This window comes from Hyla sarda, chromosome 10 (genome assembly GCF_029499605.1).
Source record: "Hyla sarda isolate aHylSar1 chromosome 10, aHylSar1.hap1, whole genome shotgun sequence".
In the NCBI taxonomy this organism is placed as follows: Eukaryota; Metazoa; Chordata; class Amphibia; order Anura; family Hylidae; genus Hyla; species Hyla sarda.
In genome coordinates, this window is record NC_079198.1 from 15,785,969 (window position 1) to 15,798,729 (window position 12,761).

Sequence of the window (12,761 nt, forward strand, 5' to 3'; positions counted from 1 at the left end):
TCTGGTGGAGACGTGTCTTTATGAAATGTAAATTCGGTATCTACATTGTCTACTTCTTACCAGGTTGTGTATGGTCCCTGGGTACCGGCCAAGTCGAGCCACGACGTAAAACCGCTGGATGCGAGCCCAAATAGAGACGCGATCCGGAGGAGTGTCTGGGCTCAGCATGGGGTATATGAAACCTTTATACACCAGAGACACGTCCATCTCAGTGCTAGGACTCAGGGTAATGGTTGTACTGCGCACAATAGATACCTAAAGAAAACAAAGAGACTCGTGTTAGGTTTTTTTTGCTTTAAAAAAAACGAAATTTTTGCATTTTTGCAAAATTGTATTTACATGTATTTTGTTATTTAAAACTTTTACTTAAAATTTTTTTTATTTTTCTGTCACTCAACTATCAAAGAAATAATGTAACATGGCTCTATTAAATGTAACCTTTAATATTTCTCTAAATAAAATAATCCTCCAGCACAAAAAAGTGCAAACATAACAATACAGATACATAACCATATAGTGGATACTTAGGTCAAAGGATGCAGAATATTGTTTGAGATGTAAGGCCAAGCAAATATGGCCTGAACTATGAACCCACTAAAATATGCCTAATTACCGATACAGATTCCTGCCTATGAAACATCAAAGACAACAACAAATGTCCTATATATCCCGACGTGTTTCCCCTCTATGTGCGATAAATGACAGTATCGGGGTTCATCAGGGGACCGAGTAAGATAGTGATATCAAAAATAGATGTGGCTGCTGCCAGAAGGAGAGGAAACATCAAATCACATCCACTTCATAAATAATTGAGGACTCGGCACTGCCCACGTACTAGGGATATACTCCGGCAGGGAGAGGGGAGCACTGCCCTGGCTAAATGTGACGGTGTGCTACTCAAGTCTGCAGACGTAAGTCCCCAATCCTGGTAAATGGAAATAACAAAAAAGTAGACGAATGCACTCACCCGGGACACAATCCTGCTTCAATCCACTTTATTCTTCAATACACGGAACATTCAGTGCAGTGCAGGTGCATAGTAGAGCGAGCGGGGGACCCGCTCGCTCTACTATACACCTGCACTGCACTGAATGTTCTGTATATTGAAGAATAAAGCGGACTGAAGCAGGATTGTATCCCGGGTGAGTGCATTCGTCTACTTTTTTTTTTTCATTTCCATTTATCAAATTACATCCACATCAGTCATTGGCCCTCTTCCATACTCCGAGTACCTTACCTATTGGATCCGAGTGAGAAAAGGACCCTGCAAAAATAGACAGGACCATTGGCTATGAGGGCAGCCACTGCAGAGAAACACAGATTTGTAAATGACTTCTATTAAAAAATATTAATCCTTCCAATAATTATCAGCTGCTGAAGTTGAGTTCTTCTTTCCTGTCTGGCAACAGTGCTCTCTGCTGACATCTCTGCTTGTCTTGGGAACTGCACAGAGTGGAAGAGGTTTGCTATGGGGATTTGCTTCTACTCTGGACAGTTCCCAAGACAGGTGTCATCAGAGAGCACTTAGACAGAAGAGAACAACTCAATGTCAGCAGCTCATAGGTACTGAAAGTTTTAAGATTTTTTAATAGAAGTAATTTACAAATCTGATTAACTTTCTGGAGCCTGTTGAGATATATATATATAAATAAATAAATAGGTTTTTCCTGGATAACCCCTTTAAGAAAGTTTATTTAACAACATGCATATAATGCAATGAGGTGAATGACAAGAGGACCAAGGAAGACCCAAAGGCCTTGATTGGGCAGAGAACAAGGTGGGCCACCGCAATATGAAGTACAAACAAAACATAGTAACACAATAAGACTTCAAAGAGCAGAGAGTTAGGAAAGAAAACATGGCGCCCGTAAATGTATGATGCAATAAAGGGAGCAACACGAGATGCAGCAGGTCTAGGCAGGTCATCTGGGATTATTAGGGAACCGGGTTTACTACCAACCAGGACCTGTTGGGTGCGCTATCATCACATAACAGAAACCATGGGTACACTTTAATAAAAACTACAAAATGCATGGAGAGAAGAAAGAAGCAGGTGGGAAAAGGACAGGAAAAGATAAATAAGGAAGAGCATGGGAACCCAAAAGAACACGCGGTGAAAGACATCGGCTGAGGTTAGGATCCGACAGAACACGGGATGCCGCAGCGAGATAAACAAAGGAGCAAAGGGACTATCTATTTAACAATTTCAATGAAAAATTACGAAGATACACTGATTCAGTAAGAGCTATTATGGACGGCAATTCACAGGAGGAGATTTGCTGCTGCAATGAGGGGACCAGCCGTTATCTCTCGGCCACCCCAATACCTTATCCATACCAGGGTGAGTGGTCCTTATTGGACCGTGCATCCTTTTATTGTTGGCAGTAAATATTTACCAGCCACATCATATGATCTTTGCATATTGCATTAGCATTTTTCCTACTACTACATCCCCTGATGAACCCTGCATTACTCTGTCTTATCCAGATAGGAGGGGGTGCTCGAGCTTCTTCTGGCCTGAACAACTAGGAATAGTAGGCTGGTTCTTATACAGGTGGGTTCACAGGTCTAATTTCTTAGTACCTCCCAACTGTAGTGACGTCTGGTGTGAAGGCGTTAGCTTAAACACAAGCATAGATTACACCTTCCGTATACCTTCTGTCATAAGAAAACAGCTTATTATAATAAAAAAAGAAGAGTGATTTCAAAACAAGGGGCATAATCCACTTTGTCATTCAAGCCTAAAGGACCTGTTGCTGCGGTATGGATAATCCAATATGTTTCTCGCTGCAACAGGAGGCGGTTGAGATCAATACCTGGTCTGTATTTAACTCTCTCCACTCCGGAAAAGATAAGTACTTCTGGTTTTCCCCCGTGGGCTTCCACTACATGGGATATTAGGCGAGGTGCCCCTTTAAGTGTGCGCAGTGAGTACATATGCTCACGTATTCTCGCGCATAACTGGCGTATAGTTTTTCCAATGTAGTAGAAGCCACATGGGCAGTATATAACATATACTACATGTTTGGTATGGCATGTTATTAAATCTGTAACAGTGTGGGTTATTGGGCCCATTCGCATCGTTTTCAATTGTGCATTAAATTTGCAAAAATTGCAAGATTTACAAGCATAATTCCCCTTTGGTATAGAACTTTCTAACCATGTTACCTCTTTTTTTAGGGAGTGTTTTTCGACTTTTTAACAGAATATCACCTATCGATTTGTTTTTTCTATATGAAATAAGTGGTTTGCGGCTGGCTACTTCTTTTATGTCGGGATCCCCCTCTATAATGTGCCAGTTCCTTCTAACCGCTTGTTCAATTATATGGTTTATAGGTGAATTTTGGAACGTAAAAGAGAATCGTTTTTTAGTTGGTTCCGATTTTTTCCACTTTTTGCCCACTAAAAGATTTTTTCTATCCAAAATGTCTGCTCGCTCTTTTCCATCTTTTATCAGCTTACTAGGGTAGGAGCGTTCTAACAGGCGTTTAGTTAAATCTTCTGCTTGTGTGTTATAAGACTCATCAGATTCATTGTTTCTCCGTAATCTTACGAACTGACCGTATGGGACACCCTTCTTCACTGAGCTAGGGTGAGAACTATTATAGTGAAGAAGGGTGTTCTTAGATACGGATTTTCTGTATCCTTCACTTGTAAGTCTGTTGCCTGTCACTAATAGTCTCAGGTCCAAAAATTCAAGTGAGGTACCTCCATAGTGTGAGGTGAAAGACATATTCACTGTATTTGTTAAATTAAGGTGGGTGACAAAATCATTGAACTGAGATTCTGAGCCTGACCATGCTATGAGAATATCATCTACATAACGCATGTACATTTTCACTTGTGAGATGTATGGGTTCTGGGATGAAAAAATAATTTGGCTTTCTAAGACTGCTAGGAACAAAATTGCGTATGTACAGGACACCGGGGTACCCATCGGGGTCCCGGTGTCCTGTCTATACCACTGGTCAGCAAATTGAAATGTACTGTTACTTAACAAAAAAGTAAGTGCCTCCTCTATAAATAGGATGAATTCTGCAGATTTATTAGACCATTTTAGGAATTCTTTTACAGCTCCTATACCAGCTTCGTGAGGAATTCTGGTATAGAGGCTGACCACGTCAATGGAGCAAAGGTTCCAGCCTGATTCCCAATTCATTGTTTGGATTGTTTGTAGTAAGTGTAAAGTATCTTTAATGTAGGCTGGTATAGAGGGGAGTAGAGGGGATAGTAACCATTCTAAATAGTGAGACAAGTATTCGGTAGTAGACCCCACTCCCGAGACGATGGGGCGTCCCGGGGGTGGGGTCTGTGCTTTGTGTACTTTGGGAAGGTGGTACCATGTTGCAGGTTTGGGTGCCTCTGGTATGAGGCGTTCCGCGTTCTTTTTAGACAGCATTCCTTGTTCAACAAACTTATGTAGGAGTGTAGTTAGACCTTTAAGAATTTTAGGAGTCGGATCAGTTTTAAGGGGAGTGTATGTAGACCTATCACTTAATTGCCTTTCGGCTTCTTGTGTGTATATGGTTTTGTACATAAGTACAACACTTCCTCCTTTATCTGCTCTAATTATCACAAGGTCATCTCTCTTTTTAAGCTCATGGAGTGCTGTTTGTTCTGCTTTTGTTAAATTAACTGGTATTTCCTTATACAGTATAGATCGAACATCTTGTAAAACTGAGTTTTGGAATAAATCTAACTGCCCCCCGGGTGGTATCGGGGGGTTAAATTTAGACCTCTTTCCTTTGGTGAATGGTAACTGGTCATATTCCTCTTTTTCTACATAATTAGGTTCACCAAAATCTCTCGCCAGCATTTCTATACATTCCTGTTCTAGTAGAGTGCATTCTTTGGGAAAAAAACCTAGACTATCTATCCTTGCTGGTGAATCTGCTTCGCATTTTGTCTGCTCAGTGATATTTTTATTGTAGAAAAATTTAAATAGATTGATGTCCCGTAACGACTTAGCCAAGTCTATTTCGAATGTCACGGGGTCGAACCGCTCTGTCAGTCCATAATTCAGTCCTCTCGATAACAATGAGACTGTCGCTTCGTTCAATGTCTCTGAAGTAAAGTTGATAACATTAGACAGAGGGTGCTCCCGGCCGGTTCCTTCATGGTCCTGTCTCAACGGTCTGTTTTTCTTTTCTTTGGCTCTTTCAGATCTTTTCTTCCGTCCTCGCCGTGTGTGTCTTTTCCTAAAGGGTGGACTCTATCAATTGAATCTTGATTACTGTCTTTGATGTTAATTTCCTTGTCCACATTGGGTACGGTATCCATGCGGTTTCTTGATTTAAACTGTGATGGACGTCGTGCTTGCTGAGGCCTTCTATTGGATGTATAGTGGGTTTATGGTACCATAAGAACTCTTATAATAAGCTGTTTTCTTATGACAGAAGGTATACGGAAGGCGTAATCTATGCTTGTGTTTAAGCTAACGCCTTCACACCAGACGTCACTACAGTTGGGAGGTACTAAGAAATTAGACCTGTGAACCCACCTGTATAAGAACCAGCCTACTATTCCTAGTTGTTCAGGCCAGAAGAAGCTCGAGCACCGAGCGAAACAGAGTCTGTCGCCAGACAGTGAATACCCCCCACTGTGATCCCTCTCCCACCTTTTGTATCTACCTTTTTATATGTGAGTATGAAATAAAGAAATTACCCTGGAAAAGAAGTCTTTGGTGAGTCTGCCGACTTTTTCTACCATTCCTCTTTGCTTCATAATTTACAAATCTGTTTAACTTTCTGGAGCCAGTTGATATATAAAAAAAAAAAGTATTTTTCCTGGAATACCCCTTTAATTCATTAATTTTGAGAACGATTTAGCTTATGGTACGTTACAATGAAAGGACTATTTATTTATTATTTAATTATTTATTCCTGGCCCATCAGTGTAGGGACCAAAATCTCTGAGAAGAGCAAAACTCCAACAGCGAAGCAGGGCGCCAAAGCGGGCCACATCCGCAGAGCGCACAGGTAGGAGTTCTTCCATATGTTGGGTATGGGCTATTTCCGTAAACCACTCTTCCAAGGAGGAGGGGTTTGAACAGTGCTCTCCGCTGCCACCTCTGTCTGTGTAAGGAACTGTCCAGAGCAGGAGTGAATTCCTACAGCAAACCCTCTCCTGCTCAAGGCAGTTGTGGACACAGACAGAGGTGGCAGCAGAGAGAACTGTGGTCAGACTGGAAAGAACTACACAACTTCCTCTGGAGCATACAGCAGCTGATAAGTACTGGGAGGATTAAGATTTTTAAATAAAAGTAATTTACAAACCTGTATAACTTTCTGGCACCAGTTAAGTAAAAAAAATAATAATTTACCACCGGAGTACCCCTTTAACACAAGAATGGAACACAGATTTACCCGATCTGGCTGGGACTCATTGCGTGGCTGCTGATAGGTGATAAGGTGGAGACCAGGAAGAAAATTGTTGGTCCGACAGCCATCTAGAGAGGTGACGAACGTGTTCTGGCTACCCCACCAGCCGTATGTCCCGGAGATCTGTCCTACCCGGCAAGTGGAGCGATCTGGAGGAAGCAAAAGGTGAGAAACACACGGTCACAAAAAGTAAAGCCAATGCAAAGGCGAAGACAAAAACTAACAAAAAGGCCGGAGTTATAAAAAGGACAGCGCACCTGAAACCGGCATGCAGCTTTCATTCTGGACACACCACCCAAAAGTGCGGGGGATGTGAGAAGAGGACGTCTGGTTGCCGCTGAACACCAGACAGGACTGACAGTCTGACAGGAGTCGGGCAAGTCCTAGACAGCTCTTGGCTGGGCACTGGTAAAACATAGAACAATAAGGCAATTAATGGGTACTGCATATAAAAGACAAAAAAAAAAAGGAAGCTTGGTCTGGAATTGTACTTACTATTTTATTGGGCTGAGGGGTCTGGCAGCTTGTATGGCACCACGTGCACTCAGGGTCCTTGGAGCAGATCATCTCGTCTGTATACATGGAGCAGTAGTCCAAGTGATACTACAAAAGTAAGTAGAAACAGGTTATATCCATTCTATAGGCCGGTGTTTCCCAACCAGGGTGCCACCAGCTGTTGCAAAACTACAACTCCTAGCATGCCCGGACAGCCAACGGCTGTCCGGGCATGCTAGGAGTTGTAGTTTTGCAACAGCTGGAGGCACCCTGGCTGGGAAAGACAACAGGACGGGTCGGCACTCGAGACCAGTAGTGGTGCACTGGTAGGAAAAAAATCCCGGCACTCACTTTTTCTGGAAGGAAAGAAATCCCGGCACTCACTTTTTCTGGAAGGAAAGAAATCCCGGCACTCACTTTTTCTTCTGCCAAGTGTGACGGGTTTATTAACACAGTGCATGTAAGAAGTAGACGCATTTCGGCCAAAGCCTGAGTCTGAGTAAAGCTCTGGCCGAAACGCGTCTACTTGTTACTTGCACTGTGTTAATAGACACGTCACACTTGGCAGAAGAAAAGGTGAGTGCCGGGATTTCTTTCCCTGTTTGGGAAACACTACTATAGGCAAAGACAATAAAACATATGTGCTTTTATATACTTACATCTTGCACAGGGGGTTGGTACACAGACACAGGCACCTTATAGGCGAGAAGGTCTCCACGGGGAGTGCCGCTGTAGCCTCCGCCAACTAACAACACTCCACCCTTCATAAGAGCAGCTACATGGGAGTAGCGGCCACCACCGGCAGTCAGCGGTCCTGCAAGAATTAAGGATTACATATTAAAGAATATAACTTTACAGCTTGAAAATCCACACGCACATAGAGGGAATGCAGAGCGGGCCACCTACTGTGTGTGTGTATATGTGTTTATATATATAATTTATTTCTTTTATTATTTATTTATAAAAAAAATCATTTTCCATACAAAATTATATAAATTGCACTGTGCTGTATATTGTCGGTGTCTGGGCACAGCATGACTGTCCTCCAGTACAACCGGGTATAGCAATGAGAAAACGATCTCCATAAAGGCGCCCAGGTGTCCATGGAAATGTCACAACCAAGTCATGGGAGTGAATTCAAGCTTCAAGTTTATTGAGTTGCAATGACGCGTTTCAGGGTATACAAACCCCTTCATCAGATTGGCAGATTAATATTATTAATATTAAGGTATTAATCTGCCAATCTGATGAAGGTATTTGTACACCCTGAAACACAAGCTTGAATTCACTCCCGTGACTTGGTTGTGACATTTACTTGGATCCCTGGGCGCCTTTATGGAGATCGTTTTCTCTTTGCTATACCCAGTTCCATTTCAGGATTTCCAATTGGTTCCATCCTGAGACCTGCGGGCTTGCACGGGATCCCCTATCTACTTTACCTCTGCTTGAGGTTATATGCGTATATACTATACGCTCTAGGGGAGCGGCCATTTATAGACCCTGCATCTGCCCCCACATCTGTGGGGCCGTTTATTAGGGTAACGCACAAGGCGGCTCTTTTGGGCCTTTCTTTTTTTCTACTTCTACACGGCTCCAGTACAACCGGACTACAACTACCAGCATGCCTTTATACGCCCTAGAAGATAGGTGGCCTGGAAGATGCTTTTGACCCCCATCCATCAAATGAACTAACTAACACTTTGGTGAACTTTACACGCAAAGCAATATGGGTGTCTGATGGGCTAGTTGTGGAGGCCAGTTACAGCAGTTGCCATGTATGGTACCGAAGCAGTGAATTTTACCATAAATATACTTACCGTGATGAGGAGGCATGATCTGGCTCAGGATATTGCTGGGAACCCACTGATGACATCCAAGATGGTAGAAGAAAATGTCTTGATCGTAGCATTTCTCTTCTTGGTAGTGAATGTGCAGGTTTCCCCCTGGAAAAAACAAAACAAAAACCCATATCATCCAGAGTAAAAAAATATATATACACACAGTTCAGTTTAAAGGGGTACTCAGGTTTAGGAAAATGTCCACTAGGAAAAATCCACAATCCTTTGGATAGGGGATCAGTGTCTGATTGCAGGGGGTCTGACCCCTGGGACCCCCACTATTTCCGGCACGGCACTCTGGCTCTCCTCGTGCACAAAGAGGGGACAACACGTCCCCGCCATGCGTCCTCTAGGAGACAGCCGAAGATACACGAGCAGCATGCCAAAGATCCCAAAAGATTGGACCCCCCCCCCAAATGATCAGACATTTATTTCCTACTCTTTGGTTAGGTGTTACATTTGTAAATTACTTCTATTAAAAAAAAAATCTTAATCCTTCCAATAATTATCAGCTGCTGAAGTTGAGTTGTTGTTTTCTGTCTAAGTGCTCTCTGCTGACATCTCTGCTTGTCTCCTGCACAGAGTAGAAGAGGTTTGCTATGGGGATTTGCTTCTACTCTGGACAGTTCCCGAGAAAGGTGTCACCAGAGAGCACATAGACAGAAAAGAACCACTCAACTTCAGCAGCTCATAAGTACTGAAAGGATTACGATTTAATTTAATAGAAGTAATTTACAAATCTGTTTAATTTCCTGGAGCCAGTTGATATATACCGTATATACTCGAGTATAAGCCGACCCGAGTATAAGCCGAGACCCCTAATTTCAACCCAAAATCCCAGGAAAAGTTATTGACTCGAGTATAAGCCTAGGGTGGGAAATACCTCATCCCCCCCTGTCATCATCCAGACCCGTCATTAACATCCTCATCATCCCCTTGTCATCATCCCACACATCCCCCCTTCATCATCCCCTTGTCATCATCCCACACATCCCCTTATCCCACACATCCCCCCTTCATCATCCCCTTGTCATCATCCCACACATCCCCTTATCATCCCACACATCCCCCCTTCATCATCCCCTTGTCATCATCCCACACATCCCCCCTTCATCATCCCCTTGTCATCATCCCACACATCCCCTTATCCCACACATCCCCCCTTCATCATCCCCTTGTCATCATCCCACACATCCCCCCTTCATCATCCCCTTGTCATCATCCCACACATCCCCTTATCATCCCACACATCCCCCCTTCATCATCCCCTTGTAATCATCCCACACCCCCCCCCCTTCATCATCCCCACCCCCCTTCATCATCCCCACACCCCCCCCCCCTTCATTATCCTCTTCTCATCATTCGCCCTCAGTGGTCTTCAACCTGCGGACCTCCAGAGGTTTCAAAACTACAACTCCCAGCAAGCCCGGGCAGCCATCGGCTGTCCGGGCTTGCTGGGAGTTGTAGTTTTGAAACCTCCGGAGGTCCGCAGGTTGAAGACCACTGCGGCCTTCAACATGCGGACCTCCAGAGGTTTCAAAACTACAACTCCCAGCAAGCCCGGGCAGCCATCGGCTGTCCGGGCTTGCTGGGAGTTGTAGTTTTGAAACCTCCGGAGGTCCGCAGGTTGAAGACCACTGCGGCCTTCAACATGCGGACCTCCAGAGGTTTCAAAACTACAACTCCCAGCAAGCCCGGGCAGCCATCGGCTGTCCGGGCTTGCTGGGAGTTGTAGTTTTGAAACCTCCGGAGGTCCGCAGGTTGAAGACCACTGCGGCCTTCAACATCATCCAGCCCCCTCTCACCCCCTTTAGTTCTGAGTACTCACCTCCGCTCGGCGCTGGTCTGGTCCTGCAGGGCTGTCCGGTAAGGAGGTGGTCCGGTGAGGAGGTGGTCCGGGCTGCTATCTTCACCGGGGGCGCCTCTTCTCCGCGCTTCCGGCCCGGAATAGAGCCGTTGCCTTGACAGCGACGTATCTGCGTCGTTGTCAAGGCAACGTGACTATTCTGAGGCCGGGCCCGAAGCGCTTAGAAGAGGCCTCCCCGGTGAAGATAGCAGCCCGGACCACCTCCTCACCGGACCACCTCCTTACCGGACAGCCCTGCAGGACCGGACCAGCGCCGAGCGGAGGTGAGTACTCAGAACTAAAGGGGGTGAGAGGGGGCTGGATGATGTTGAAGGCCGCAGTGGTCTTCAACCTGCGGACCTCCGGAGGTTTCAAAACTACAACTCCCAGCAAGCCCGGACAGCCGATGGCTGCCCGGGCTTGCTGGGAGTTGTAGTTTTGAAACCTCTGGAGGTCCGCAGGTTGAAGACCACTGCGGGTGGGGGAGTTCACTCGAGTATAAGCCGAGGGGGGTGTTTTCAGCACGAAAAATCGTGCTGAAAAACTCGGCCTATACTCGAGTATATACGGTATATATATGTATATATAAAAAAGTTTTTCCTGCATAACCCCTTTAACATATCTAAATAAAGACGGAATTGTTTTATTTGAGCGCTGGATCAACTATCAACTTGCTTTCTTCTGCCACTACATGTCCATTACCTTAATGATGCAGATCCGTGCAACAAAATTTTGTATCGTTATATGCACTTTTGCTTACCTTAAAAGGGGTTGTCTGTGGGGGAAAAAAAATAAACTTATCCTCTATCCACAGGATGGGGGAGAGTAAGTAGCCGATCACAGGGGTCCGACTGCTGGATCGGGGCCCTGGCTCTCAGTGAGGAGCATGTGCTGTAGACTGCACATGCTCCATTTATTTCTATGGCAGCGATGAAGAGACCCAAGCACAGTACTTGGACATCTCTGGCGCTTCCATAGAAATTAATGGACAACTTGTGCTCTTTACCGAGAACCGGGGTCCAGTTCCAGAGATTGTGCCGTTCCCATCTGTCGGACCGCGCACGATCAGCTACTGTCACTATCCTGTGGATAGGAGATAAGATCATTTTCACCGGACAGACCCTTTAAACAGGCAAAAAAAATTAAAAAAAATTTAAATGTATTGACCTTGTACTTCTCACAGGGCAAGGTTTGCTACAGTTGTATCCAGCCTGTGTAATCCTTTGTCTACTGTGACAAGTATTAGCTCAAGAGGTTTTGCAATAACAAAGATTCCACTTATTGACAGCAAGCAAAGACCTTGAAAATGATAAAGGAACTGAAACAAAATATACCGGAAAGTTGCAGAATTTCTTATTTAATACAAAAAAAATCAAGAAAAAAAACCTTTATATAATATCACAAAAGTTGTTACGGGAACCACAGCGGAAAATGTGCGTCTTGTAATTTAGATAAATGAGGAAAATCTTACCGTATATCACCATGTAGTTTCCTATGATGGTGGCACTATGAAAGGCTCTTTCTCGAGGACCCCCGCGGTTACCCTCGCGGGGCTTCAGAGTGGTCCAGTAATTCAAATCCACATGAAACAAATCTGTGGTGTTCACACGTATGCTGAACCTATGGAGGGCAAAAATATTAAATGTAATAAAACAAGTAAACTATAAAGAAATGTGGACAATAAAGCATATGAGATTATAGGATGTTTAGGTCTTAGAGGACAGTGTATCTCCAGCCATTGCAAAACTACAACCCCCAGCATGCCCGGACAGCCAAAGGCTGTCCGGGCATGCTGGGAGTTGTAGTTTTGCAACAGCTGGGGACACACTGTTTGGAAAACACGGTCTTAGGGTACATTCCCACAAGGCGTATTTGCTGCGTATTTGCTGCTGCGTATTTTATTTTCTCTGTTGAAGTCAATAGACTTACATGGAGGGGGCTGGGCTATGAGGTCACGAGCTCCCGCCGCCGGCTCCAGCAGAGTACCCCTTTTAAGCATATTTCCCTTACATTTCCTTTGACCCATGATTATTTTATAAAAAGCTGATAAGCTTCTATATTTAACAGTACTCATTAAAGCTTAAAGTGTCCTTTTCCCTTTAACACGTCCTAGAAAGATGCAAAAGATTTTAATTGGTCGGAGGTCTTTAGATATAGCTGGGAGAAGCACTTGGCTGAGCACTTCACTCCCTGACTTGCTGT

At 44.3% G+C, this 12,761-nt stretch overlaps 1 protein-coding gene and 1 long non-coding RNA gene across 2 annotated transcripts in view; one reads left to right on the forward strand and one right to left on the reverse strand.

The window, feature by feature from the left end:
• Positions 1-12,761, reverse strand: part of MEGF8 (multiple EGF like domains 8) — an 83,668-nt gene that overhangs the window by 54,012 nt on the left and 16,895 nt on the right. The window contains exons 9-15 of the mRNA XM_056543801.1: positions 12,031-12,179; positions 8,693-8,818; positions 7,535-7,689; positions 6,876-6,983; positions 6,638-6,785; positions 6,366-6,529; positions 61-255 (exon numbers count right to left, since the gene is read on the reverse strand). Coding sequence (XP_056399776.1) covers positions 61-255; positions 6,366-6,529; positions 6,638-6,785; positions 6,876-6,983; positions 7,535-7,689; positions 8,693-8,818; positions 12,031-12,179 — 1,045 coding nt within the window. The remainder of the gene's footprint in view (positions 1-60; positions 256-6,365; positions 6,530-6,637; positions 6,786-6,875; positions 6,984-7,534; positions 7,690-8,692; positions 8,819-12,030; positions 12,180-12,761) is intronic.
• Positions 1-12,761, forward strand: part of LOC130294226 (uncharacterized) — a 59,454-nt gene that overhangs the window by 18,254 nt on the left and 28,439 nt on the right. The gene's annotated exons all lie outside the window — the stretch shown is intronic.